Source organism: Lonchura striata, chromosome 2, assembly GCF_050655825.1.
Source record: "Lonchura striata isolate lonStrDom1 chromosome 2, ASM5065582v1, whole genome shotgun sequence".
Classification (NCBI taxonomy): domain Eukaryota; kingdom Metazoa; phylum Chordata; class Aves; order Passeriformes; family Estrildidae; genus Lonchura; species Lonchura striata.
Genome location: NC_140704.1, coordinates 7,003,402 through 7,031,150, shown reverse-complemented (window position 1 = coordinate 7,031,150; position 27,749 = coordinate 7,003,402). Strand labels below are relative to the sequence as shown.

Below are 27,749 nucleotides of genomic sequence, written 5' to 3'. Positions count from 1 at the left end.
ACAAGAGTCTGGACCAGAAATCTCCAGAGGTTCCTCTACACTCAATGTATGTGATCCCACACAGACTGACACACAAATGCAAAGCCAGCCCCACAAGATGACGTGGGGGAGTAAATTAGGACTACCACAAACATTCATAAAGATGTTAACAGCTTTTATTTCACTGGTGCAAGGCCCAAGTGTCATCCACCACTCACCAACAGCAAAACAAAACATCATCTCCTAAAAAACAGCTTCAGAAAATTCAAAACAAAGGAACAGTGGCTATAATAAACTTCATACAATACTGTAAATCACTTTGTATCATCCAAACATGAACAGATCCATTCCTATCATACATGGCTTATTTTTTCCCCAAAAAATATACCAGCACTACTCCAATACATGCCTCACACTTGGAAATGCATAACACCATTCCATGACATTGACAGCTGTTCATGCTTAGAACTAGTCATCAACTCACCCTAGCAATATCATAAAATACAAAATTATATGAAAACCTACATATATAAAGTACTGTCCCAATCCTGCAATCTATTCCATTTGGGTAGGTACCTGTATCTCTTCCAACTCCCCTAAAGGCAATGTGGTATTTAGTGCTCCATTGCTAAAGGTTTGATTGCAAACTCAGGGCACAAGTGGGAAAGGTTTAGATTCTTTCCACAAGCAGTAAAACACTGCCTTATTCTTCTAGATTCAGTTTCAGTAGTATTTGCACAACCTCCTAAACTGAGACTTACCTATTTTCAATTACCTCACATTTAGGAAGAAAGAAGGAAAGGCTCTGAGTGGCCAGCAGAGAAATGGCTCGTACTGAAATGACTTGGGGCTGAAAGCTGTGCTTTAGTGCACAATGGTGATCCAAATGCCTCAGAGTTAACCACATCTTGCTTCAGTATTTACAGTCTCTGCTGCCTTCCTCTGCACTGCGTGAGCTTCCTCGCCAGCACGGTATCAGAGATCTTATTTCCATTGGATGAGCATTATGACATGACTCCAAAAACAGGATTATGACGACAAATACTAGGGCCATACTCTTCATAGTCCTTCTTGGTGTGACATACTTGGAAAAACTCTGGCTATAAAAATATAAAACAAATCCCGCTCAAAAGCATAAGAACGTAAGTAAAAAATCCCAACAAATAAATAACATCTTGACATTTCTGCAGACTGCAGCTTTACGACATTCTATTATATTTTGAAATATAATAAAATGAGATCAACTAATCAAGAGAAGTTTGTCTGGTCATAAGACTGCTTTTAACCACAGCATTAAGAAATCCCACTTGGCAATCAGCAATTGCTCCCATTTTCCTGTATTTGCTTCTCTTTTGCATTTAAGACCATCGATTTGGATTATATATTGCAGATGTCCTAACTAATCTCTAGTGCTGATTTAAAGAATAAAGGCACTATATTGGAACTATCATATCAAAACTACTTTAGAATTATGTCAACTCATTATATCTTTACTTCCATTTGCCCTGTACAAATTTTACTGAGATAAAACTTGCGTAAGGATTCCAGAATGTGACACAGTTTAGACTATCACAATGAAAAAGTTTAGAATTTAGTACTCAGATCAAATACACCCAGAATTCAACATGCAATAAAAATTAAGAATAACTCTGATGAAGACTTACTGTTGAAGCCAGCATGGAACCTCCAAACCAAACTGCATAACGCTGCATGTGATGTGTTATCACTTGAACTTCCACTGGTTTGGGCTAAGGAAAACAGTTCATATTTAGTTGGTTTTCAAACTTAACATGGTCAGAACCAAGCACCTTCAACCCTCCATTCACCTCACTTATCACTCAGATATGCTCCCCCTAGGAGACAAAGTCATTAAACTCTTCATAATAATTATGAGAAGGACACAAAATTAAATCCCTCTTGGCCTACTGCTCACACATCTCCTAGAATGAAAACCAGAACTGCTCACAGTAATTTTAATATTCCTGTAAAGATGTCATATACTGCAAGGCTACCAGTGCTTTTAACAACACCTAAACATATCCTACTGACTTTACAGCCCATTTTCACTAGTGAGGTGAGAAATTTCAACTTGATTTTTGTCATTAGTCATGTAATAAATGCACTTGAAACACACACTCACTTTTATCCGACCACCACTGAGCTCCTCACTGAGCCGCAGTCTCGCATCCACCACTCTCTTCAAATCCCTTTGCAGTCGTCGTCCAAAGTCCCTGAACATCGTGGATCCTCCTGAGAGAACCACATTCTGGGCAGAAATTAAACATGCATTCTGTAAATCCATCTTCAAGCAAGTTTCCCAACAGCCAACACTGCAAAGGTGACTATTTGAATTTCAACATGATTAGGAAGCTGACAAGGCAGGTAGAACATTTTCAGCACCCCCCAAATCACAGGAAGTTCATGGCTCCCCTACTTTTCTCCTTTAAATATATTTATGTAGAATGGGTTATTACAAAGGAGGATTCCATTAAAACCATGAGCTAGTACTCTTCATACACAAAGCAGCAGAAATAAGTTATTACATCAAGAAGTTTCTCTAGGGATGTTCACAGCAAGCATTTTAGCCCTGACACTAAATAAGGCTCACGTCTCATCATATAGCTACAAAAGCTACAAAATTATCTAGAAACTCAATTTTCTTTTTTTAATTTCCATAGTTCTTCAAAAAGGCACCACACCTTCACAGAGAACTGCAGCACAGAGGAAGGTATGATGCCTCTTCCCTTGCGAGTCTGGTATTACTCAGTTTTCAGAGCAGAACCAAATGCCTCTCAGCCTGGACTTGTACTTGGATTCTAAACAGACATTTTAGAATTTCCCATCTCTAATTCTGATAACGTTACAGCATCCCAGACTAACACAGAAGTAATTTCAAAGGGGAGGGAATTCAAAACAGGACCCCTAGAACATAACATCAGTGGCAGCAAAAATGCAATTCATGATCAGAAAAAAGAACTCAATGTGACAAAACAGCACATGTGCCTTTGCACAGTGCTAAACTACTCACATGCCTTTGGCACATGCCCACAAGGAACTTGGACCAAGAGTTCACTGTACACAAGTCCAAGGACTATCTCTCAGTAACATATTTTGACATTGCAGACCAAGACTGTGCACATAATGAAAGAATCCCTGACCCACTGTTTTCAGCCTGCACATGGACCTGACTTCAAAGACACACACAATAAGTGTTCACACTTGCAGGGTGCAGAAGTGCTTGGATTTTAAGCCACAGATAATAAGGGAAATCTTGTTTGTACCTTGTAATGTGAAAAGAAAGCTGTTTGTTTTTCATGAGAAAAAAAGTCCCTGTACATCATAAAAACCATTACAGTAGGAAAAACTCATTTCTTCACAGCTTCAGATTATCTACAGTATAAAAGAATGCATAACAAGGCAGGTGTGCTTTAAAGAAAAGAAGCACAAGTCCCAGTAACATTACTGAAACATTTCCAAAAGGAAAATAGGAGGACAGAAAAGAGGAAAGGAGCCAGAAATCACAGCTGATTTTAAAGTTAAAGCAGGAGAGAGGATTCCCCCTACTCTCCCCATACACAAGAATATCTCTTCCCCTACATCAAAGTGGTCATGCACTCCACTTGGGAAAAGGAAATTGCTAATGGGCAAAAAAAGACAACAACCAACCTGAGTGATGAAATAGCAATTAAAAAGATGTCATCAGAAAATATTACCTGGAGATAATGAAGTTGGCAAAGAAAGCAAAAGCAATAATTCTATTCAAAGCAAATTAAACTTCAAGCATACTCCATAAAGTGGACAATGCTACTACTAAAAATAGATTCCAGAATAAACTCAATAATAATTTTTTTAATACATCCAAGACCAATTAATGTAACTACAGAGTTAACAGCATCACTGGGAAGATCTTTCCATCATTCCAGGGTTAGAGGCTAAGAAGTTACAGCTTCTTCAAATTATGATTATTCAAGTACTTCGACATACCAAAATCAGTTCAACAATAACACTGCCCAAGGAGAACAGAAGCACCAAGGTACAAATGTTGAAAAGATGAGTCACCTCATCATCACATTCTGGAACAGCCAGGCTAAGCAGAATTCTGGATAGAAGTAACTAGGTGACACCAACTGCATTTAGAAGATGTTTAATTATGCAGTACAGTTCCCCTGCTCCCTGCACTATTGTCAGTGCCAGACCAAATTCATGCTCTTTAGTAGAAGACTTGTCAGACAGCCTTCAGCAAGTTCCCAACTCAACAAGTCAGGTCAGAAGCCAGGTAATCCCCACTTACAATGAAAGCAGAATCCATATCTATTCCAAACCCCTCAAACACCACACTCACCACTTACAAAGGACACAATAAAGCTGAGTAAAGATGGTCAGATTAAAAAAAACAAACCCAAAAAACAACCAAGGGGGCATCACACACCTCCCTCCACCCTGACCTCTCAAGTATCTTCTCTAGAATAAATCTGAGTAATTTCAGTAACTACTTAAAAACCATAAAAATAAAGCATGCTAAATACATCTGTGGAGAAAGCTAACTAGTGATGTTTGGGTTTTCAGCCTGTCAGGGAATCCTCTGGCCTCCCAGAGAAAGACATCAAAGAAGTTAGGCTTTAAGTATCTGTTTCCAGCTGATTCCTTTAAAGAAGACTTCTTCTGATCTTACTCTGCTCAAACACACTTCAGCTGGTTTAACAGCTCCAAGCAGCCCACATGTTTCTCAAGCTAACAACAATTATCATGCCTGCTGATGGAAAGAACCTCCAGCTGGTTTCACTTTTATACCTAACTGGCTGAACATTTAAGTTGTTTTGAAAGAACACGTGTTCCTTCAGCAGAGAGGGACAAAGCCCTTCCACACACCTGAAAAAGTAAACCACAACAAGCAAATAAATTGAAGTAGGCTATTTCTGGAAGGAGACCAGGGAGTGGACACCAATCACAGAATCATTCAGAGTGGAAAAGACCTCTAAGATCATCGAGATCACTTAAGAGTGCTGACAAGAAATTTCTCCCTTCTCGTCTGTACTTTTGCTTCTCTTATGAGCTCTGTGGTACTGAGTTTCTCCTTGTACCATTTCTGGAATTATGCCTGTACAATGTAACACTGCTGAGATATGAAATCACCCAACAAAGCAACCCAGCTCCTGCCACAGAAGTCTCTGAGTAAATCAAGCTCACATAAAAATTCCAGAGTGAAATCAGCTCCTGAAGAACGCAGCACTACCAAACACAAGGTGCTGAACTGGTTTGTGCATCTTCACACTGCACTGTGGTGTGAGCACACTCTCAGCTGGACACATCAGACTTTGCAGCACCAAACTGAAAAGCATCTATGCTTTTCTGGCAAGTAAACAACACATCCCATTTTCCCTTTTTTTCCAGCTGACAGCCTAAATTAAAGTTAACATGACGTGACCAGACCACCAGAGACATGTAATGAGATCAATATATGACTGTTAATAAAAATTATTATGGGTAAAACCAGGAAGGTTCATAAGCTGAAGCCAAGTACTTCATTAGCAAGTGAATCAATTAAGCTACATGTCTCTGTTAATTTGGTTAAAACAGGGCACTATTTGCCAACACAGTATAGATAGAAAGCATAAGGATAAATATTGTTCATACCAAACAATAAATATAGCACAAAGAAGTAAATTTATTGTGAGAAACACTATTTTAAAAATACATTTACTTCTAATAATAAAGAAACAAATTTTTTTCCTTAAAATCATTAATTGGATGTTTATTTCACATTTCAAGTCACATAAAGAGATTTCAGCATGACTTATGGTGGTGCCATTCTGCATAAACATGCCTCATACATAAAGGAACCAGAAAATACTGCAGATGCACTGAGCTATTGTTAAACCAACTAGCAGGAATAATCTTACTAATTTATTTACAGCTGCGATAGGAATAAGCAGGGCTTCTCCTCAGTCCTCCTGTGCTACAATGACAGAGCCAATCTCTTGGGGTTTTCATTAAAATACCACAGGAATCCTGCAGTATTCAGCAGGAATGCTGTTCCTTTCCCAGGTCCTGCCATGGTGCCAGCAGATGCCATGGCCTGGCAGCCTTTCCACCCTTCTCTCACCCCAGAGCCTTTCCACTCTGCTCTGGGTCAGTATCAGGGAATTCCTCTGGTGCTGGAGCACAGATCAGCAAAGCCAGTCCTACAGTGCCATCTACCCTCCATGCTGTGCAGCTGGAGCTGCTCTCACACCAGATGTTTCTATTCACCACCAGCTGAAGTGAGAAGTGCTGCCAGGGGTTTTTTACCACCCCGTGTCAGCCCCTGTACCCAGGACCTTTCCAGTGTTTGAGCACGGGCTCTTGTGAGTTTAATTTGCTCAGTGAACACTGACACAAAAAGCACAGCCCAAGTCTTAAATGTAGCAACAAGCTTGACTTTACCATTTCACTAAGTTTTCATTTTGAGGGAGATTAATCTGAGTCCACAACAGCTGCACACCCAGCTAAGAAGTCACCTTCCCTAAGGAAAAGAGGCCATTTGTCAAAATCTTCTCTCCATGCACCTCTGTTTCCACAGAAAACCTGGATAATTCATCTCCAATAAAATACCACATTTCTACAGTCCCCCACCTCATGCAGAATTTTCAGCTTGAGAAGTTGGCTTAGAAGTTTGAGGTCAAGGACGTTGTCATTTTATTCAGCATGATCTCAATCATGAATGCTTAAGCATGCTTGGCTAGGACCTTTCAGAGATATTTCTGACAGAATTTACCTGGCTTCAGATGTAATTTATTTTATATTCTTTCTTTCAGGTATTTGTGCTAAAAAAAGCAGAGAAAAGTGGAAAGAAATCAATTGCTGGGACAGTCAGTGACCCTAAACTTTATTCTTTGTACTGGGAGAAGACAAGGACCTCAGAACTGTCAATATTGTTCTCATTCAACTCTGGAAGTACCTGGGGAGAGACTCTGGATAAGGAAAAAGAAAGATCAAGTAGAGCATGTAATAGAAGTGATAATTTCTGAACCTGTTACTAATAAAAAATACTGTTTATTAGGATAGCAAGTAGTTTTTTTCACTTTTAAAAGCCCTTTGTCCACCTCTGAAGTTATTGTAACTACACTCAGGAGTGTTAATTTTGACACTTTGTGTTTTTTGACACTAAGTGGCAAAAACTCATGTCCTAACTGACAAAAGTTTCAGAGCACTTTCAGGTTGAAAAGAGATTTTTAAATACCAACTAGTGTTGAAAACATTCCACACCAGCATCTGCTGTGGCTGTACCACAGGAGCAGATGTTCAGCACTGATCCAAGCTGGGTGTGCAGTAGTTATACAGAGTTTACTGTGCTCACAGGAACCTGAAAGTTGGGGAAGAGTCTCATTTTTGTGCAGACCACAGCCCCCATCATGTTACTGCACTCTCCCTGTAATTTCTCTCCATTTCTGAGATATCAGTTATACTATGTATTCATATAATTATGAGGTAAGTAAAATGAAAGGTTGTGGAACAGTATTTTAAGAAAAAGGAAGATAAGAACTTCTCAAAAAAAACAGAACTAGATGAGTTATACACCATTCTTCCCAGAGAACTCTTAAGGGTGATGGAATGTCTCATTGAGCCCCACAAATGCAGAATTTTTTGCCGCATGCAGGATACGTCATTTTTCAGTGGAATTCAACACACAGGAATGATCAACATAGCCAGGATGCCAAATTGTTTCATCCATATGGTAAGATCCAAAAATTATCTCCTCTGTCATTTCTCATTTCATTTGAGCGTTCATTTTAAATTTCATTTTGCTTTCTGAAGCACTAGGTTTGCAAAAAAAGCAATTAAATAATAAACCCACCAAAACCACCTCATTTCTTCAAATTTCAATGCATGTCCCCTGGTTTCAAACCCATACATATCTTTTCCTGTTTTAGCAGAAAGCAATTCATCCCAAGCAATCCAGAACTCTCAACTCTGCGTCAGAGAATACAAATCAGTTTTTCCAAGCAATCACATTAAGAAGATGTAATGATGGGAATTAGAGAGTGCATTGCTAGCAATCATTATACAATTAAAAAAGGCTTCATCATGAGTGAAAGGATGTTTGTGCTTGGTATTGAACTGCTGCAGGTTATGGGATCTTGTGGAGGCACAGAGAAGCTGACTTCAGTTGTGGGGTGGATTTCCAGGGGTGCATCTCCCCCACTCCAGGCCCCAGTGGGATCTGAGAAATGCTCATTAGGCCTCAGCCCTGACAAACTAAGGACTCATTGGACTAAGCCCTTCTTGAGCTTAACAGAAACACTGTCTGTTCCCAGAACTAACAGGAGTTAAGTGAGCACCTGGCTTTTAGCAAACAGCCTTGGAAACCTTCTTCTTGCCCAAATAACAACTCAAGGGAAATAATATTTCTGTTATTGAACTTTCAAAGAAACTTACCAACTCAAATTGTGGCCAGGATGGGAAAGTACTGTGATTAAAGCACACTCTCTACTGGTGCTGTAAACAGCTGTCCAAAGTGGAATTCTTTTATGCTCTCAATTCCCAGAAAATAAGGGGACTGTGTATGTGTCAAACACCAATAACTAAATGGCTGTGGAGCCAACCAAGGACTGTTGGTAACATCAGACAAGAACTGCTGGTAATAACCAGGGACTATTGCTATTAACACACTGTGAGAAGAACAGGATTTGGCTGGAAGAGAGGGGCCAGGCACGCGTAGGGCATATATGAGAACCACTACACAGTACAAGGAATGAGTGGAGGAAGTTGACATGGACTACAGGGATTACTACCACCAAAAGCCCCCAAAGCCCTCCAACCCACCTCCAGAAAGGCCTGATAGAACAGACTGCACATGGTAACTAATTTACATGGAAAGCAAGAAACCTGTATTTGGGGCAGAGAGACCTCTCCGTAAAAAGGTACCCCAAGCCCAGGGGGTGCCCCCGGGACCCTGGACATGTCATTGGCCAGACTGATGCAGCTGGATAAACACTGAAACCAGGACTGGTGCTCCCTTTTTCTCTTTCTTTCTTTAATTCATCTCTCCCTCTTTAATTCCTTTCTTCCCCTTCACCCCACCCCTTTACCCAAAACCTAATGCTGTGTGCTTAGACAGTAGGTCAGGTACTAACAGACCAATTTCCATGCCAAATGTGTAATTTATTAATAGAATTTTCAGACTCTCTGACCTTTTGTACATTTCTTTTGACCAATGAGCATTTAGATGCTTTCTTCTCTTTAGGCTGGGGTGTCACTGATCTGGCTAAAGAAGTCTTATCAAAGTTCTACTAGTCCAAACATCAACACACAGTAAGATAACTGGCCTTGTGAGAGAGATGTTGATCAGATTAGGAAACAGGGATACTGGCAGTAAAACTCAGAAATATCACAGAACATCAAAAGATGGGTTGTGGAACAATGATTCAAAGGCTACACAGCACATAAAACCTGCAATAAGGGTACTGTTAGGTATTTTCTGCAGGAACACTGAGGAAGAATCTAAACACTTTTGATGGAAACTCAGCTCCAAAGCACAGGCCCTTGGCTAGCCTCCACTCAGCACCATGGGCAAGTGAAACTGATAAACCTCAGAGAGAAAGTATGAGTGGAGTATTTCTGAATCCATACACTGCTTTAAACAACGAGAACAAGAGATGCTCATCCCTTTGAAGTGACCTTGCTTTAAAGAAGATAGCAGCTATTACCATTAATAACTACTGATATCTCTCAGTACATTCCACAGGTAATTGTGAAGCATTATTTTAATTAAGCAAGTATAATGAAAAACAGAAAAAGAAAAAACAAAGTCTCAATCAGTGGCAAGCCAAGGGAAAGTTATTTGTCTACTGGTTATGATGAGGCAGAAGTAACTTAACCTCAGATTTTAAACACCACTTTCTAACCAGTACCAAACCCTAGCCTACAAAGAATCTTTTGCTCCGAGGAAGCTTTGGTCTTTCAGATAAAAAGCAGAGACCCCTAATCACAACTTCACACTAAGGGGCTCCTAAGCCCTGCTGCTACCTAAGCTTGAAGTCTTTAAAGACATCTACTGCAGAATTGACATATTAATCTGTTAAACAGTTCAACTTCTCCTTTTATCCTGCCCCACAGATCTGCTCTGGAGTGCTACATCTCATTCTAGATTACAGAGAATGTTTACCAGGCAAGGAGAAAAGACTGTAAAATTTTAATAGTTACAAATACATCCTGAGACATGACTTAGTTGGAACTTAATGTTCATTCTACCAGGTAAGAAACACTACCACCTTCAGCACACAAATCTCTGTGTGCTATAGATTTATGCTGTTATTTCCAAAATTGTATTGCTCCTGCACAAGCAGAAAAAAGGGAACCATGGGATGTGCTGCCAATACAGACAAAGCTTGCCATGGACTATGCATGTCAGTACTTTACTTTTCACTCCTTAAACTATCAGGAACTGAAAATACTCTCTGGGCCACACCCTGGGTTTAAGCTGGCCTAATTGTTCTCTCCTTAAATATTTTCAGTTTTCATGTACTTTTTAAGTGATGCAGTGGTGACTAAACTGCATACAAAGGGCAGGTACAAGACAAGACTATGGAAAAAAAACATTGGAAACCACTACTTAATACAGCAGGGGAAGGAGAGTAGTGAGCAGGGTAAGACCACAGTATAACCCTTAAAATGGGCAAAACCTAAAGTCCTTCATGCACATTACATGTCAGATTCACACTACAAATGTCAGATACAAGTAACATCCCTCTGTCACAGCTTCTCAGGGACAATACTTACCTATGTATTGAGCCTTTACAGAAACCTTTCCTTCAAAACTAAAAAGCAGCAAATATCTAGTGGCATTCAGAAGTGGCACTTTGTTTAATTTCTATCCAAAGTTCACATTCCTCATCATGAAGGAAGTGGTAGCCATGCCCATGCTTCTAATCATGATGTTGTATTTAATCCTGAAATAAATGACATGAAGCTTACAGGAGAAAAGCCATACCTTGTATAACGGCCGGCGGACATCAATGGGACAGTTCTGTATGACCTCATCAACTACATCCGAAATGGATTCCATGAAATCAGGGTTAGCAAACTGAAATGAAACAGAACAGGCATTAGGTTTTTCCTCCAAAGAACAGAGAAATAAAAAAGACAGCAATAAGACTGTGGAGAGACTTTATAATAGGGGACAAGTGGGAGTTTCAAGTCTCGCTCATCATTTATTCTACATTAAAACAAACACTTCTCTGCAAGGGAAATGAGAATTTCTTTTTTCCTGCCAAGGAACTCAGATTCTCTTCCTTGGTCAGAAATTCACTGTTTACAATTTATGGACTATGCATTTTTATTGCCTGCAAGATGAATTTGATTTTTTCTGCAATATTAAACACACTGTGACCACTCACTGTTGTCCTGCCTTTCCTTTCAAGTGAGACTAAAAACACCAGCGTGCAAATCAGAGTGTTTCCCTCCAAAAAGATCTTAATGCTACTAAAATACTTCAGTTAAATTCCCACCAAAAAGTCAAAATTTTTTTTCCCCAAGCCCAGGAAGTACCTAACATTCAAAAGAGTATAATTATTTTAAGGCTTTGAGTGAAAGCCCCCACCAATGCAAACATGGACACAGTGCTAATGTAAATTTCTGCATTTATAAAACTAGAGAGTTAAGAGTTGCTAATGCTAGAAAACAATTTAGTGGAAATTTTCCACTTAAAACTTAACATCAGCTTTAAAGAAAATAACTGATAATAGCCCATTTTTTTTTCCTTTCAGAAGGTAAACTCTAAAAATTAAATCAATTACCAATACATAATAATATATTATTCTAGATATATTATAAGCTTTTGTGTAGAAGTACATGGGATTTACACTCAAAACAAGCTGTGGTATCTACATGGATGAACAAGTAACATCAGTCAAGCATAACAAGTGTACACTAAACTGACAGAAAATTAGCAAAGGAAGTTGGCTCGGAGCTCAAGAGCCCTAAGAATGACAGGAACACTTCCCAAGAATTCAAACTAACTTCCACAGTAAGAATTAATCATGCAAGAAGCAAAAAAATGAAGCCACATAAACCAAAAGAGAAGCTGCTGCACACTGAGTTTTCATCTGAATGAACTAGACCCTGAAAACTCCTGAGCTCTCCATAAAGATATTGATAAAACAGCAGGGAAAAAGGAATGAGTAGAAATGAGAGGTAAGGTATAACATCATCCAAGAACAGGGACAAGAGAACTGAATGTAAAATTGCAGTCTGCCAGCCAATATGATATGGCTGGAGAACAGCAAATAAAATCTCTAATTTAAGAAGTAGAGAAATAATCTGGATAGCCACAAACAAGACCTAACTTCAGGAGTATTAAAGACTACAGAACAAATTATGTAAACTGAAAATAGGAAGAGATTACAAGGCAGCTTTACCAAGTGCAGCTTTTACCTAGCTGAGCTGATACACTTTCAAGTGAGGAGTCAATGAAACAACAAGAAATTCTCTTTGGATGCAGTACACATCATCTAATATGTTTTTCTTTTCTAGGAAGTCAGTTCAGGTTTGGGTGGTTTTTTTCAATACGGAGTCAAGAAACTACCAAGAAATGAAAAAAATGGAAATTGGTCCTTTATCCCGTTCCCAAGAGTCTTTTTAGAGACTATGGAAAGAGAAACTCCTGAAATTATGTCTGACATGGGATTCAGTACTTCTCTGTTAAATCACATTGGTAAACAGCAGGGAAGAAAAACTACTTAGTCTGGAGATTTAATACTGGCAGAAGATCAGATGGCTACAAATTGACCACAGAAGATTAAAGCTGGAATTCAGACAAAAGGTGGCAGAGAGAAGCTTTTCAATATTCTTCCAAGGAGGACGGTAGAAAAAGGGAAACTTCACCAGTGTTGATGTGGATTTTAATAAAAGTTTTAACAGTATTACAGACTATGGATGCCTGAATAAATTCAGCTAAATGTGCAGGAATGGAGAGACCTGTATTAAAACCTGCCTCCTTCCTCTCAACAATATCCTGAAACTCATTCAAACTGAACTATCAAAAATCAGAGAGATGAGGTACAGCAATCTTTCCCAGAATTGTACATACTACTTGTGACCACACCAAGAGAGATTTCAATAGACTTACTTCAAGGATAATTTTATCATCCATGGCTTACAAACTGACTCAGGATAAAAAGTCTGCATCAAATATTTAGAATATCATCAAGGCCATGCTTAGTAGTGACCAAAGGGATTGGCAGCATACGAAGTATAAAGGCAGACTTGTTTAAAATGCTGCTGAAAGAGGAAAATGCTATACAAAAACTGTGAAATTAAACAATTAGTTCTCAAGTTTTGATTGAAACAGGAACAGAACAGAATGTTTAGAAGAGAAGATGTTTTAAACATTAGACTGGACATGACAAAACCACTTTTCTGCTGTGCTGACATTACCTGTGAGTGCACCTGGCTCCTGTTCAGGGGACTCACTGGCCCCTCACTGCCACGGGATGGCGCCCAGGCATCGGGAATGGCACAACTCAGCACAGCTATTCCCTGCTCTTACCTCGGGGTGGAAGAAGATTTCTGGCCCGAGAAACCTCTCGTAACCAACATCTATAACAAACTTGGTTTTGTTGATGGCGTTGATGCCCGTGTATTGTTTGATCCACCTGCGAGAGTCCCCGTCGTACTTGGCAAATTCCTTCACTATGTCGGGGCAAATGTAACAGTACTTCTCCTGTTGAGAAACACCAGGCATTAAAAATAGCTGAAATCATTAGTACATCAGTGAATTAAAGTGCAACACCATCAGAAAAGAAAAATGCGAGCATTTTTATAGATGGGGGTGTTCAAGGGACTTTCCCACCCAAATCACTACTGAAGCCTCAGCCCCACAAGGCACGAGGCCCATTTGCTTCCAAAGGGCTGCACACACTGACTCAGCTACATTTGCCTCTCTCAAAATGAAAACATCCCCAACACCAGGTCTGTGACAATAAAGAATTTCAAGGGCAAGCTTTCACTGCAAGAACAGGCATACACAACCACCCTACTTTTTCTCTTTTTTTAAGTTCTATTACAAAGCAAATTTTAAATAACTCCAAAGTTGAAATGCTGATTTAATCTGAAGAACATACTCACTCCAAACAGCCTAGCATGAATATTTTCTTCCTCTTTCTCCTTCCCCCATACCTGACTGGATAAACCACCAGAAGCTGGTGTAATTGTAACACACTACCTACATCTGCATTTTTAAGAGAGCCACTGGCAACTTGCTAGAGCCAAAACATCAGCTCACAGAGATTTACTATGTATTTATTAAGAGATAAAGGAGGATGTACCTTTATGGCTTTTGCTGTCTCCAGAGATTGTTCAGGAGGAATTCCTACCTCCCTTTCCCTTAGAAGCTGTTGAATAAAGTAAGTAATATCTCTACCTGCAATAGGAATATGTTTGATGCAACTTCCAATTACATAGCCTTCTGCCTATGTAGGAGGAGAGGAAAAGACATATTTAAGGGGAAAATATATTGTGTATCAATAATTAACATTCATTTTGATAATACTCTGATTTTCTATTAAAAGTAAAATCTTGAAACTGTAAAATCACTCTAAAAATGTGCACCCCACTGCAAGGTGGCTATCACTTTTATTTAAAGACCTTGATTACCACATATAAACAGATATTGACTAACAGATACACAAGTGATAAAGATATCAGTCAGATCTGTACATATTAGTCAGATCTAATGGCTCCTTTATGACATCATCAGAAAAGCAATGTAATATAAATAAACTACCTGTGTTCTGTTTGAGAGTGAAAAATGAATAGAAGAAAGTATAAATTTAAATTTCTCAGACAAGAAAAATCACATAGGAATAGAAAACTGAAACAGAAGTAGGATCTCACAATACGCTCAACAAAACCAAGAAATCTACTTGCTGATTTTTTTAGGATGCATTAACTGAAAACACTGACTGATATTGCTGAGCCACTATTTCTTCCCTTGCTTTGTTTTACACCTTTCAGAGTTTCATGCAGTAAATGCTGTGTGTTCTCAGGACTGCCCATATGACAAAACACTGAGAAGATCAAGATAACACCACAATGCAAGATGAAGTTAAAGGGAATCAAATTTTCATTTCTAATATACCTGATCATTCAAGGACACAGTATGGTTCAAAAATACACAAAATGACATCAATGGATGTCAGCATGCACAGATAACTCTGTATCTTTAACATCCTCACATAACTGAACTGCTGAGATTAATCATGTATAAGAACAGGTACTTATACAAATTTGTAGTTGTTTCCACATAAGCAGAGTAGAAACAATAAAATACAATAAATCTTATAAAAAGCACACACTACCAAATATATTAAAGTCAGAATGCAGGATGTCAAAAAAATTAGGACATTTCTTTTCAGATACTTTTGGCATGCAAGACATAAACCCATAATAATCATAATCACCCATATATAACCCATAAACCCATGATAATCATTGATATTTAAGAAAACTGAGGCATCACAGTAACAGAAGGTAAGTTTTTACATAGAAATAGCCTTTTAAAAGCTGGATTAGTGGTTCCATACTTTCCTATGGTCTTCAAGCTAAATTAATACATAATGGAATACATATTTTTGCAAGGAAAGAAGTCCCAGCCAACACTAAAAATTTTAAAATAAGGCTTCATTTGGCGCACCTTATTTAAATTTACAGTAAACAAACCCTGTCCAAAGCAGTGCTGATTTCAAAGTGCATCCTGCTCCTTACCACGGGGATCACGTGGGTCACTCCATCACCACTGTCGATGACAATCCCAGTCAGAGTCCGCTCCCCAACCTGCCGTGACGTCCAGGAGGCAGCTAAGGCCAACACTGCCTACAGCACACAGAGTTTATGTTTAGAAGCAGGCAGAGTGCTCTGATTTACACTCTCAAAAAGTACTGTTTCAAACATTTCACACACGTGCCAAAGAAAGACCAAAACACTGCAGTTGTTTTCTACTTTAGAAGAACGCATTCACTTTGTTCACCTGCACAGCAATGTAAAGTCCTGGGATGTTAAATGATTCAAACATGATTTCTGCAAGGTATTCTCTGTTTTCTGGTGTGTTCAGTGGAGGCTCTGTCTGTAAAATAAAGAGTTTTGAAAAAGTACCTCAATAGGATCCTGCCTTGATTAGTTTGTTACCAAAGTTTTGGTAATCAAACTTTTAAAATCCTCAGTGCACTCAAAATAAAAAATTTCAAACAGAATTTAAACAGTGCTTGAAGATGTTCAAAAGCAATAGCTGACCTGCAGTAGCCTGCATCACAAAATTAACAGAATATAGTTATAATGCAGCTTTAAAGATTAGCTTTCTCCTCCCAACCCAAACCCTGACATTCCTAGAGAAATAAGATACACAGAGAAAAATCCTCCAGCAGAGCTACTTGTGCTTGGAATGGTATTTGGTTTTCCTCTTACAAAACTATTTCCTTACCAGGCCTCATTAACTCACCATTAAAAAATAGTGATCCTCAGGTTCAGCTCTAAGGTACTTAAAAATGACTTGCTCCATGAACCTCTCCATGAGGTCCCAGTCTTCAACAATTCCATGTCGGATAGGCCACTGCAACAGCAAAACTCGTCAGCACTGGACCATGCAGGGACAAAGAAAGCCAGCAACAGGAACAGTCTGACACCTCATCTCATCAAACCCATCCTGACTTCAATTCAGAGGCACAATTCAAAGTTACCTCCTGCTCCCAGCTACTTCCAAGCCCAATCCTACCTTGCAGGATTAGCAGCCAGAATCCAGACTCTATTCCTGTTAAGTCTGATGCAGAACTGTGTTTTAATCTCTTTCTGTATAAATTTTATCACTTAAAAAGTTGAGAATTGTACTTGGCTTCAATATGCCTTTCCATATTATAAAAAGAAATAAAGACCATATAGGCTATATATTTTTCACCTAAAATTTCTGGCAGGGTTGGTGTTTACATTTTGTTCAATGTTAACAACACAGCTGACATTTAAGTAACACAGAAGGATATATAAAATATGATTTTTTTCCACATAGTTCATAAGCCAGTAACGCTTTTTAAGTACAAGAAGTCCTTTACTAGGGTATGGAAAATATGATTCACAGAAAAGCTGCATTGAAGACAGCCTTTCACAAAACAATTGTGACTTTCCCTGAAGCAAAAGTATCCAACACATTTCCCAGTTTGTATGCCATGTCAAAAGGGCACACTTTTAGCAAGAATTTAAATATTCAGTGTATACGACTATTTTAATAGCTCAGAATTTTGAAAACTGAACAGCTGCACTGTATCAATGAATATTTACACAAACACCAACAGCACCAGTAAAACAGATATCTAAAAAAGGGTGAAGCCATGAACCAAATCATGCAGTTTTTTAAAAGCAATAAAAATACTTTACAAAAAAATGCAAACATGTTTTGAATATCCAGAAGTCCTAGAACATTTTATCATACAAATCTGAGACTTGGGAAAGGCTGTCAAAGTCTCTTGAATGCTCACCTTTGTAGCATAGGTAGGTTTATCTATGGCTTCATCTCCTATGAAAAAGTCCAGATCATCAACACCTTTCATTACCCTCCTCTGAGCCTGGTCCCCCACTTTGGCTGACTCTCGGATTGCAATACCTTAAAATAAACCCAAAAAAAAAATCAAAACAAAATGAAAACAGCTAAATGCCAAGTGATGAATGTTTGTTTATTTAAAGATTCTTTTCCAAAAATAAAAATTGGGATATAAAAAGTAGTAATTATGTAAGTGATCTACTGACAAGCCAATAGAGCTGAGTTCATTCTCACTGCATCCTGCAGGATTCTGGTCACCCATCTCTCATTATTTGTACATAGTAATTCACAGAAAAAACTGAAAATGCATTTTGTTACAGATTACAGCAGTCACTAAACCTCCACAAGTGCATCATTCTAGTAAGCAACATGATTTTCTGAGTCCCAACTCTAGAATAAAGAGGAAGAGCACAGGAGAAGAGGAAAATAAACTGTGTATTCAAAAATAAGTCTTCAAGTAATTTTCCTGGTTGGTGAGAAAGAAGAAAGAAGGAGGGGAGAAATCAATTTTCAGGGCTACAGAGAAATCTCTGGAGACACTTATGTTTCCCATTAGCAGCCTTCAACTATCACTAAAATTATTAGATGATGACTGCTGTAGGCAAGAATATGAGACAGCAAAAATCAAATCTGGGGCAAGCTAAAAATAAAAAGGGAATGAAGTACTGCTAAAATGTAACCTTGTTTATATAATTTTCTTTTAATAGGTTATAATCAGGGTCTAAATAACATATAGCAGAAAATGCAGAGTAGGCAGCCATCGTCCACAAACACACCAAATACTACCATCACCAAAAAATTATTCACAGGCAAACAATTATTTTGGAAAAACATCTACCCTCCAACAGGTTTATAGTTGCATAAAACAGGATTTATAGTAAATTCACAGGAAATCCCTGCCATCCCACTTCTTTAACATAAGACATTTAAATCTTTAAAAATGGCTTAGGTTTCAAATTTTACAATACTTAAAATAGAGAGACTGTAAGCAGTACTGCAGCTACACCTGGTGAAAAACATGTGTCCACTTCTTTGGCCATCAATATTCCTTATCTTTATACTTTCTCCCATGGGTAGCTACAAGGTAGTCTAGATGCATTAATAAGCAGTTAATTGGAAAAGTTCACAAAAAGTAAAAAGCAGTGTTTAATGTAAGTGGAGGTAACAGATGCCATTATAGATGTAAATACATAGTACTACTATTTATATATATATATATATATATATATATATACACACAGCATTTCAGAAAAACTATTAAGATGTCAATTAAAATCAAGAACACCAGAAAAGTATAACATTTTAATCAAGTTTAACACACAAAAAAATTAAAGAGTAAATCTGTTCAACAAAAGCATGTTAAATGTGTAAGAACATTTTAATTGGTAAACACACACCCAAAAGGAACATTTTCTAATAGGAACAACTTTTTTGAATATTAAACTGTCTACAGTCCCAGACAATGTAAATAAAGCAGACACCACCTGCACTTTAGTATTTAATTTGATTGGGAGCCTTCCCCCAGATTATCCAGGCTGTAACCATGGTGTCAGGTAGACAGGAGGTAAATTGCATTCTGTCTACTCAAGAGTCCTAGCCAAAAAATAATGGAGATAAAAAGGAAATTGGACTGGAGTTCTCTTCATCTTTGTCATAGCAACCAAGAGCTGGTTTAATGAGCAACAGTCCCAGCTAACTGCAGACAAGGAGCTCTGTTTAGCTGCACTCCAGCCAAAGATGCTAACACGTGAATATCACTTCCCAGATGGACACGGGACTACCAGGGCTGAGTTGGGAGCTGGAAGAACGTCACTTAATCCTCAAAGTGCTCAGTGACAGCAGTGCGTGTTACAATTTGGAAGGACAAAATAAATCAACTCACATGATGGGATAATGAACTGAGGTTCTGTATTTCCTGCATAGCCAAGCTTTGTATACCTAGAGAAATAAAAAAAAAAAATATATCACCAGGTCATTAGATGCACTTAAGATGCAAAAACATGAAGAAAAAATACTTTCAATCCACTCCACTTCTTAAAGTGAAGGTGAAACATGCATCACACACCACATCCACATTTTCTGGGTTATGCTTTCAAGTATCATGCTGCTGAAAAGAAAACTCAAAGTGGTAAATACTTTAGGTGTTAATTTATTTTTCAGACTACTTCAGCTTATAAATTTTGTTAGTGTTATTCAGAACTACCAAGTCTGAAAACTCAACTCTTGCTTTTTCCATCTTGTTGACCTGCTATGACAAAGGACAGGCAGGTCACATTGCACCCTTTGGAAAAAAATAGGGCAATGCAGATTTTACCCTTTAATTTCCATGACCAAAGAGAGCCCTAGACTTTACGTATTTGTTTAATATTCTCAAATACAGGGGAAAAAAAATAAATAAATAATACAGTGTCACAAGTATAAACCACAGGAGAGAACTCTTGTGACAATCCTGATACAATTCCCTTTCAGGCCTTGAACAAACCACTCACTTTGTCACAGGTACATTATCTGTGTGTGATAAAAGACCAATACTACACCAAAGCAAGCCTGCACTGATGAAATGCTTTAAAAATGGACAGCAGATGGTACAAAGCATTGATATTTCTTTCAATATACATATAAGATCTATTTTAACAATTAAAGGCTTGAGAGGGAAAACAAAGGGGGAAGGAAGAAAAATAAATTTTCACATAAAACTTAAGAATTTCTACAGGTATTAGTGACAGCAAGCTACTCCAGGTTTTTAGCAACTAGAAATAATTAACATCCCAGACTATGAAAAATTCCTAGCTCTACTGCCTAGGGGAAAAAAAAATAAAAACCCCACAATGACAACAAAACCCACGTCAGAAACAGTGTTAAAAGAAAAACCAACCCAACTAAATTGATTGAATACTTGCAGAGACTGATGTCATTCTTGAATATTGCCATTAGCTTGAAACAGAAGTACATCAGCAGCAGGATTTGAGGGAATTGGCATTGTTCACATCATTTTTACACAAAAAACCTAAAGCCATGATATTATTAAATGAGACCAATCCCAGTCTAGGTCCTATAGTGAATTTAAAGTCTTTGTCTGCATCCTGCTCTCAATATTTGCAAATAATACTATGCCATGGCCAAAGCAGAGGTTTGCATCTTCATTAGCAGCTTGAAAAGTAGGTTCCTCTTTACAGATTATTTGGTATAAAAATACTCATTAAGTATCAAGAGTTTTCTTAGATAAAGGAATTAATCTAAATTGAATTATCAATGACCTTGGACTTAAATATTTATATTTCAACTTCTCTTGAAAGCTGTAGCTTCAATAGACTTCAAACAATAGTTAAAAAGCCATTCCCCCCCAAGGCTAAAAAGACAAGGACTGTGTTTTGCAGGCAAGGGTTTGTTGGGTTTTTAATCATCATTATAGACATATGCTTTCAGTCAAATCCAAATTGTTTATGCACACTTGCTGTGGTTCTCAGAAAAACATAATCAGGATGTTAAATTAGACTGACTGTAAAGAAGGACATTACTAGTAAAAATTCTTTTTATGATTATTATTGCATAGATTCTTCACATTTTAGAATGAGGCCTACCCTAGGGAATAGTGTTAAAACATAACAAGCAACAACAGGAGTTCCACTGGGATTTAAGACCAGTACAGGCCACTTCCTCTTATTTTTCTCTCTGAAATGAATCATGACTAAATGAACATAATGAAAAGCAAGGAAATAATTTATTTTTGTTTAAAGGACCCAGCTTCAAGACTTAGAAATGACAATTAGGCAGAAATATCATGAAAAAAAGCCTTTCAAGCCTCAGTGACAAAAACCAAAGACAGTATCTACATACACATACATGTAAATACATATATATACTTTTCATACAATTTTTATGTATCTGTGTACATGAATAAATTAAAAGGTTCCTGCAGTCTAACCAGCACTCATTTCTTAAACTAAAGTCTGGCCAAGAGGTGAGTTCAGTTTGCCATCTTTTCCCCCTCAACACACATGCTTAAACTCACACCCACTCACAGCATTAAAAAAAGAAAACACTCTCTAGAAGTCAATTGGGGCTACCAGTCTGCAAGAGCTTCCCTCTCTAGAATGGATCAGATCCCCCAACCAGGGTAATTTGTAAAGTTACCAATCCCTACAGCTCAGTATTTTACAGATTCATTTTTAACCAGGCTTAATTCTCCTACTGAAAAAAACTACCAAATAAGTTTATTTCTCAGTATAATGAAAAAATTATCTTCAAAGAATTAATCTCACAGAAGGTAACATATGGAAAGATTTCTATTGCATGCCATTAATCCATAGAAGACTAATACTAAAACTAAGAGAATAACTAAATTCTCAGTTCAATGGTGAAGCAAATAAGCAGAAAAACAAAATCTGTTAAAAAAAATCTACTTAAGATCAAACAAGAGACAGACTGGAACAGGCAGCCACATTTCAAGTATTTTTGACAAAACCAAACGGAAGGGAAACTCAGATTTCTCCCAAGACCACGCAGGAAGAAAAGGAAAATAAATTATGGAGTTGTGCAGCTCTTTGCTACCCAGGAGCCTCAGACATGGCAGACTTGGTCCCAGATCTCTGTTGTGCCCAGCAGGACCCAAACTCATTCCACCTCTCAAGGATACATTAAAGTGTTTGGGTGACCCATTTCCAGCACCTCCTACAGAAACTATTCCCTTTCCTACACGATATTTAAATATTCACTGACTGGAAAGGCTCTGGACTTCAACAGTTACAGAGGGTACCTGGTCTCCAGTCCCTTCTCCAATGAATATTTAAGCATGTAAAACAGTTTTCTTTCTCCTGGGTTACAGCCTAGCAGACTAATGGTAATGCAACATCTTGTGATCTGTAAAATTACAGAGACAGCTGTAGCGGAATGTGTAGATAATCAGTATTCCAACTTAATTTCATTAAAAGCAGCAATTTGTTGCCAATGAGATAGGAACCTACTGGAAACAGGCCAAAATATAGGATACTGCACTAAAAATTAGCAGAAAACTGATCCAATAGACTAAGCTATTTCATGCAAGGGGATTTGGAGGACTACTCATTTTTTTTTTAATCTCTAGAAATTACATGTTGTTGAAACAAGCAATTTCTAAAAATAGTGTGGTCTCTTCCATACTGTTCTGAGCAGGTGACGAGTACATTTACAAATGAGTTTCACAAACCTCTGCATGAGGATTGGTCATCCTAACCCTGTTCTCTTCTGAAGTCCCACCAAAATGGGACTTACATCAAGAATGGACTCCAAAGATATACAAATGGACTGCACTTGGAAGCAGATGCTGCACCCTTAACCACTTTAGAGAGAAGAGATATGTTTAGGAAAATTCTTCCCAAAGCATGAGAACAAATCACAAACTCAAGCAGTAGCTTTCTCTAAGAACACAAGACATACAATTTTTCTCTGTACAAGTATGCAAAAAAGCAAAGCCTAAATGTGACCATTTTACCATTGATCACTCTCAATTGCTTTTTTGGTCCACATCTTTAAAACAATGTGTTACATTTACACTAAAAAAACTCTGAAAAGATAAATATGACCTGATTAAAAATAGCAGAATGCTTTGAAAAGTCCTGTAAACAAACAAATAGCCTCTGTAAATAGAACACTTTCCCTGACAGCTAAGAGGCCGAATTACCAGGCTACTGCTGTCAGAACACCTTTGATGCCAGGCTGCCATAGCAGAAGTTATTATCATTATTACAAGAATGTCTGAGGAACTTGCAACACGAGTTCTTCATGAAGATTTGGAAAAGCACTTTTGAAATTAAGGGATGAGAATGAAGAAGACATGAAGGAGAAAATATCAAATAGGAAAAAAAAAAATCTATTTTGTCTGCACAATTTACTCAAGAGCACCAGCAGCCACTATAAGAATAAAGAGTACAGTAAAGCCATTGGGTTTCTTGAGAAAGTCTAGCACTTTGCAGGACTGAAGCCTGTGATTATAAACAACAGTTAATTAACTCAAGCTCCCTTAGACCCAGAACAGCAATTACAATAATGCCTGTTCACGAGTCTCAGATGTGAAAAGCAGAGGTAATACTTGGCTAAAGCAATTCACTAGGCATCAGAAATATGGTAAGAGAGGGGAAACATAGCATGTTCTAAGGCTCCAGCTATCTTTAATAGCAACATCATCAAAATACACTTTACACTTCAAGTTTTAAGACCCAGCCCAGCTCACTTGTCCCAGAAATCAAGTATTTAACTCTAAACTCACCTGTAAGACTTTACCAAAGTACTTTTTCTTTACTAAAAAGTAATGGCTTCAATAAAATACACCCAAACCAGAAGCACTCCTCAGCATCTGCAAATGCACTGAAGAGAGGTATTTTAAGATACCTTTGTTTGGCTCACCCACCTACTACTGTTCTGATGTCCCACAGCTAAATGCCAATTATGAAGTCTAAAGCTATTTAAAACAGCAACACAAAAAGGCCTGGTAGTCCTAAGAAACTAAAAATAGCATGCCCTTCTCTACAAAGAGTGACAGCAATGTGTAAACTGATCACGAGGATAATCTCATGCAGAGAAAATCAAGATGTAGTGCATCAAAATGGCACTATGTCAACTCATTTGCAAATACTAATGGAAAAGAGTATAGCAAATTATTAACTATTTCTGCAAGATTTGTGAATAAAGAGTGAACAGTTTATGGCAAAGGAAATTCAAAATTTACATCCAACAGACTAAAGGAACATTATCCTGTCCTGCTATAAAAATATGTTTCTCACTGAAGGTCTCAAAGTATTTTTATACACCTGTTCTTACTTTTTTGTGAGGAATTCTGGCATTTACAGACTGAGGCATGTGGCTGCAAATTACAGTATATTAAGCAAACCTCCTTATGCACAAAACAACAACAAAACCATTATTTTAACAAACTTCTTAAAACCCCTTACATGGAAAAAAAGATGGATTAGTGGCTGGACAGAACACCTCATTCAGTACCAGAGATTTAAGTAGAAAAGTGTGTTTTATATACACAATGTCCCACAGTGCATGTCTGCATATACCTTTCCCTTTCTGCTATGCTCTTCCCAATTTTTCATCTGAAAGCCCTTTCATGAATATTTTGAATTAATTGTTTGAAGCTTGTAATCCAAAGTAGATTCATTCTAACAATAAGAAGGTTTTCAGCCCACACAGAGGAAAATTCCAGAGACTGCGTATCAATGAGTCAAGCTACTTCTTCTGGCTGCTTTTGTTCAGACTTGTTCCATCCTGAATTCTGCAAGATAACATATTTCACATTCAGTAGTCTCTTTGCTGAAAAGTCTTCCATTTTTGAGTGCCCTACAACATAGTCAAGCACAAGTCCTACCAGCAGAGATACCATGTTGTCTCCTGTGACTCAAGATCACTTGGAGGCATTGAAAAACAAATGTGCATCACTTAGGGACTATCCAAACCCTTTCTGAATCAAAACAATATACATGTCCCTCCCCTACAAAATCCATCAGCTTTACCCATGCAAGCACCAAACAGATTTTAGAAATTCTACTTCAATTTTTATTTCTTTGAAAGGGCACAATAAGCAATGTTCTATCCTTATGTATTTTGTGTAACTGTTGGCCAGCAATATCTACTGCTAGTGTAACACTGGAATTACTCCACAATCTGAAAGCCAAGAGGGTCTCCTGCAAAAGGCAGCTTTGGCATTTAAGGCATTTTCTGGGTTTTAAAGTTTCTACTATACCCTTTTTAAAGGATCCACCTAGACTTCACATTTCTCTCTAAACTATCAAGTAGTAATCCTGTGATATCAACAGATCTGTGGAGAACAGATACTTACAGTATCTTCAGCAAATATACAGAAGAAACCCTGGAAACTACCAGGAAGTATCTAAAGAGCAAGCAGAATTAGACACAAGGTAGAACCTGGTCTCTATTCTACTTCCAAAGTATCCAGCTGTGAACTCCAGTTTTCCCCACTGAGGGAACAGAGCTGGTTACTGTTAAGCTAAAGTATAAGCAGAAACAGGCAAAGATTTTTAAAACTTTCATGACAGTTTAATATAGACATATTTCAAAATGTGACACACTTTTTCAGGAGCAGGCAATGTGGCACCACAAGACTGGAAAGTGCTTAGGGATTGGGGTTTCTTGATTTGGTTGGAGTAGTTTGGGGTTTGGTTTTTTAAAGACTGTTCAGTTCAGGAAATTTTAAAATAACTTTCCAAATAGTAAAGAAATTAAAATAGTGTTCCAAATTCTTTCCAGAGGAAAGGCTAAATTAATGCAATCAGTGATGGCGAGTCTGACAAGTAAAGCTACTGCATGAATAGTTACTCAAGGACCGGTGCTTCACTTCCTCTACTCAGAGCTGTCTGTAACTCTTGGGCCAAAGGAAAGGTATTAATTAGCAGAAGCACACCACAGATTCAGTATTACAGCTGAATTATAGCTCCCTCTGACACCTCCCTGCTAAGGCACAGCACGACTGGATGCTGGATATCCATTCAGGTCTTCTCTAGCACAGAGAGGTAGGACAGACCCGCTCCTGAAACGCCTCCCAAGCACATCCTCTGCAATTCCTGCCCTCAAAGACTTGAATTACAAAACTTGTGGTTTGGTTAAGTACGGAAAAAAAATGTCACACTGATCCGAGAAAGGTGAAGGGATGACCCAATGACCGAGCGCATCACTAGAGCAAGGCAGCGCGCTCCCACCTCAGCCGAAAATGCTAAAATTGCGGACGGCTGATTTCAAACGGGGAGAGGAGGCAGGAGCCCGCAGCGAGAGCGGCCCGGAGCTGTGCAGGGGAGATGTGCAGGGGAGATGTGCAAGGGGAGCAGTGCAAGGGGAGCAGTGCAGGGGAGCTGTGCAGGGGGAGCAGTGCAAGGGGAGCAGTGCAGGGGGAGCAGTGCAGGGGGAGCAGTGCAAGGGGAGCAGTGCAAGGGGAGCAGTGCAGGGGAGCTGTGCAGGGGAGCTGTGCAGGGGAGCAGTGCAAGGGGAGCTGTGCAAGGGGAGCAGTGCAGGGGAGCTGTGCAGGGGAGCTGTGCAGGGGAGCAGTGCAGGGGGAGCAGTGCAGGGGGAGCAGTGCAGGGGGAGCAGTGCAAGGGGAGCTGTGCAGGGGAGCAGTGCAGGGGGAGCAGTGCAGGGGGAGCAGTACAAGGGGAGCTGTGCAGGGGAGCAGTGCAGGGGGAGCAGTACAAGGGGAGCAGTGCAGGGGAGCAGTGCAGGGGGAGCAGTACAAGGGGAGCAGTGCAGGGGAGCTGTGCTCGCCGGGCTCGGTGTCCAGCACGCACCGACAGGGCTGCCCCCGGCTCGGGCACCTCCGTGAGCCTTCCCAGGTACCGCCTCTGGACCGCTCTCGGCGCGGGCTCCTGCCTCCTCTCCCCTTCTGAAACCAGCCGTCCCCAATTTTAGCACTTGCATCATGCAGTCACTTCACAGCCAGAGGACACAAACGAAAACGCGTCCCGAGGGGCGAAGAGCGCACACAGAAACACGCACGGCGGGGACACGGCAGGGCTGCCCCGCTCCGCGCTCCGGAGCGATGCAAGGGCAGCAGAGACACAGGGAGGACGACAGCGATGAGCACCGGCCCGCTGAAGGCCGGAGGGGAGAGAAACCCTCGGCAAGCCGAGAGGCCACCGGGACACTCGGCAGGAGCGCGGCCCCGTGCGAGGAGCGCTCGCCGGCAGCAGGAGGCGGCGGAGCGGCGCGGAGACACCCCCCCGTCCCCAGCACGGGGACCGGCAGCCGGTCGCCCCTGCCCGCACTCACCCGGTGCCGCCGTCGATCACGCAGGGCGGCAGGCAGCTCGCCATGCTGCGGGGCCGGCAGTGCGGGCCCTACGCCACCATCCGGGCGGCCGCCGGCTCCCCGGCGCGGGCTCCACGCGGGCGGGCCCGCAGCGGCCGCCGCCGGCGCCGCCCCCCGCGCCTGCGCCGCCGCCCGCGGCCGCGCCGCCGTGGCGGGTCACGGCCCCGCCGTGAGGGGGAAGCCGGCGCGGGGCTGTGTGTGCGGCGGAGGGCCGTGCTCGGGGGTGGGTGCTGGGCTCGGCACTGCCGAGTCAATAGGATTGGGAAAGAGCCTGGAGGTCCTCGAGTCCCGCCTAGCACGCAGAGCGGCCGGAGCACGTCCAGTCCTTTCTAAAACACCTCCTGGGAGGGTGACGCCGCCACCTGCCTGGGTTGGTGGAGTCACCCTCCAAACTGAACTCCCGTTTCCCAAAATG

The 27,749-nt window shown here is 39.8% G+C and overlaps 1 protein-coding gene across 2 annotated transcripts; it reads right to left on the bottom strand.

Annotated features, from left to right (window-relative positions):
* Positions 1-137: 137 nt before the first annotated feature.
* On the bottom strand, positions 138-27,434 carry ACTR3B (actin related protein 3B). Of its 2 annotated transcripts, none has more exons than XM_021555259.4 (12): positions 27,296-27,434; positions 19,422-19,477; positions 17,478-17,602; positions 16,451-16,561; positions 15,983-16,078; positions 15,721-15,828; positions 14,283-14,426; positions 13,505-13,678; positions 10,949-11,041; positions 2,120-2,245; positions 1,644-1,727; positions 138-1,079 (listed from the first exon to the last, which is right to left on the bottom strand). In XM_021555259.4, the coding sequence occupies exons 1-12, from the start codon at positions 27,337-27,339 to the stop codon at positions 984-986; spliced, it is 1,257 nt and encodes a 418-aa protein (XP_021410934.1). In that variant the 5' UTR covers positions 27,340-27,434; the 3' UTR covers positions 138-983. The 2 variants fall into 2 exon arrangements, with proteins under 2 accessions (XP_021410934.1, XP_077645488.1); XM_077789362.2 differs by having other exon boundaries at positions 138-1,075.
* Positions 27,435-27,749: the final 315 nt, after the last annotated feature.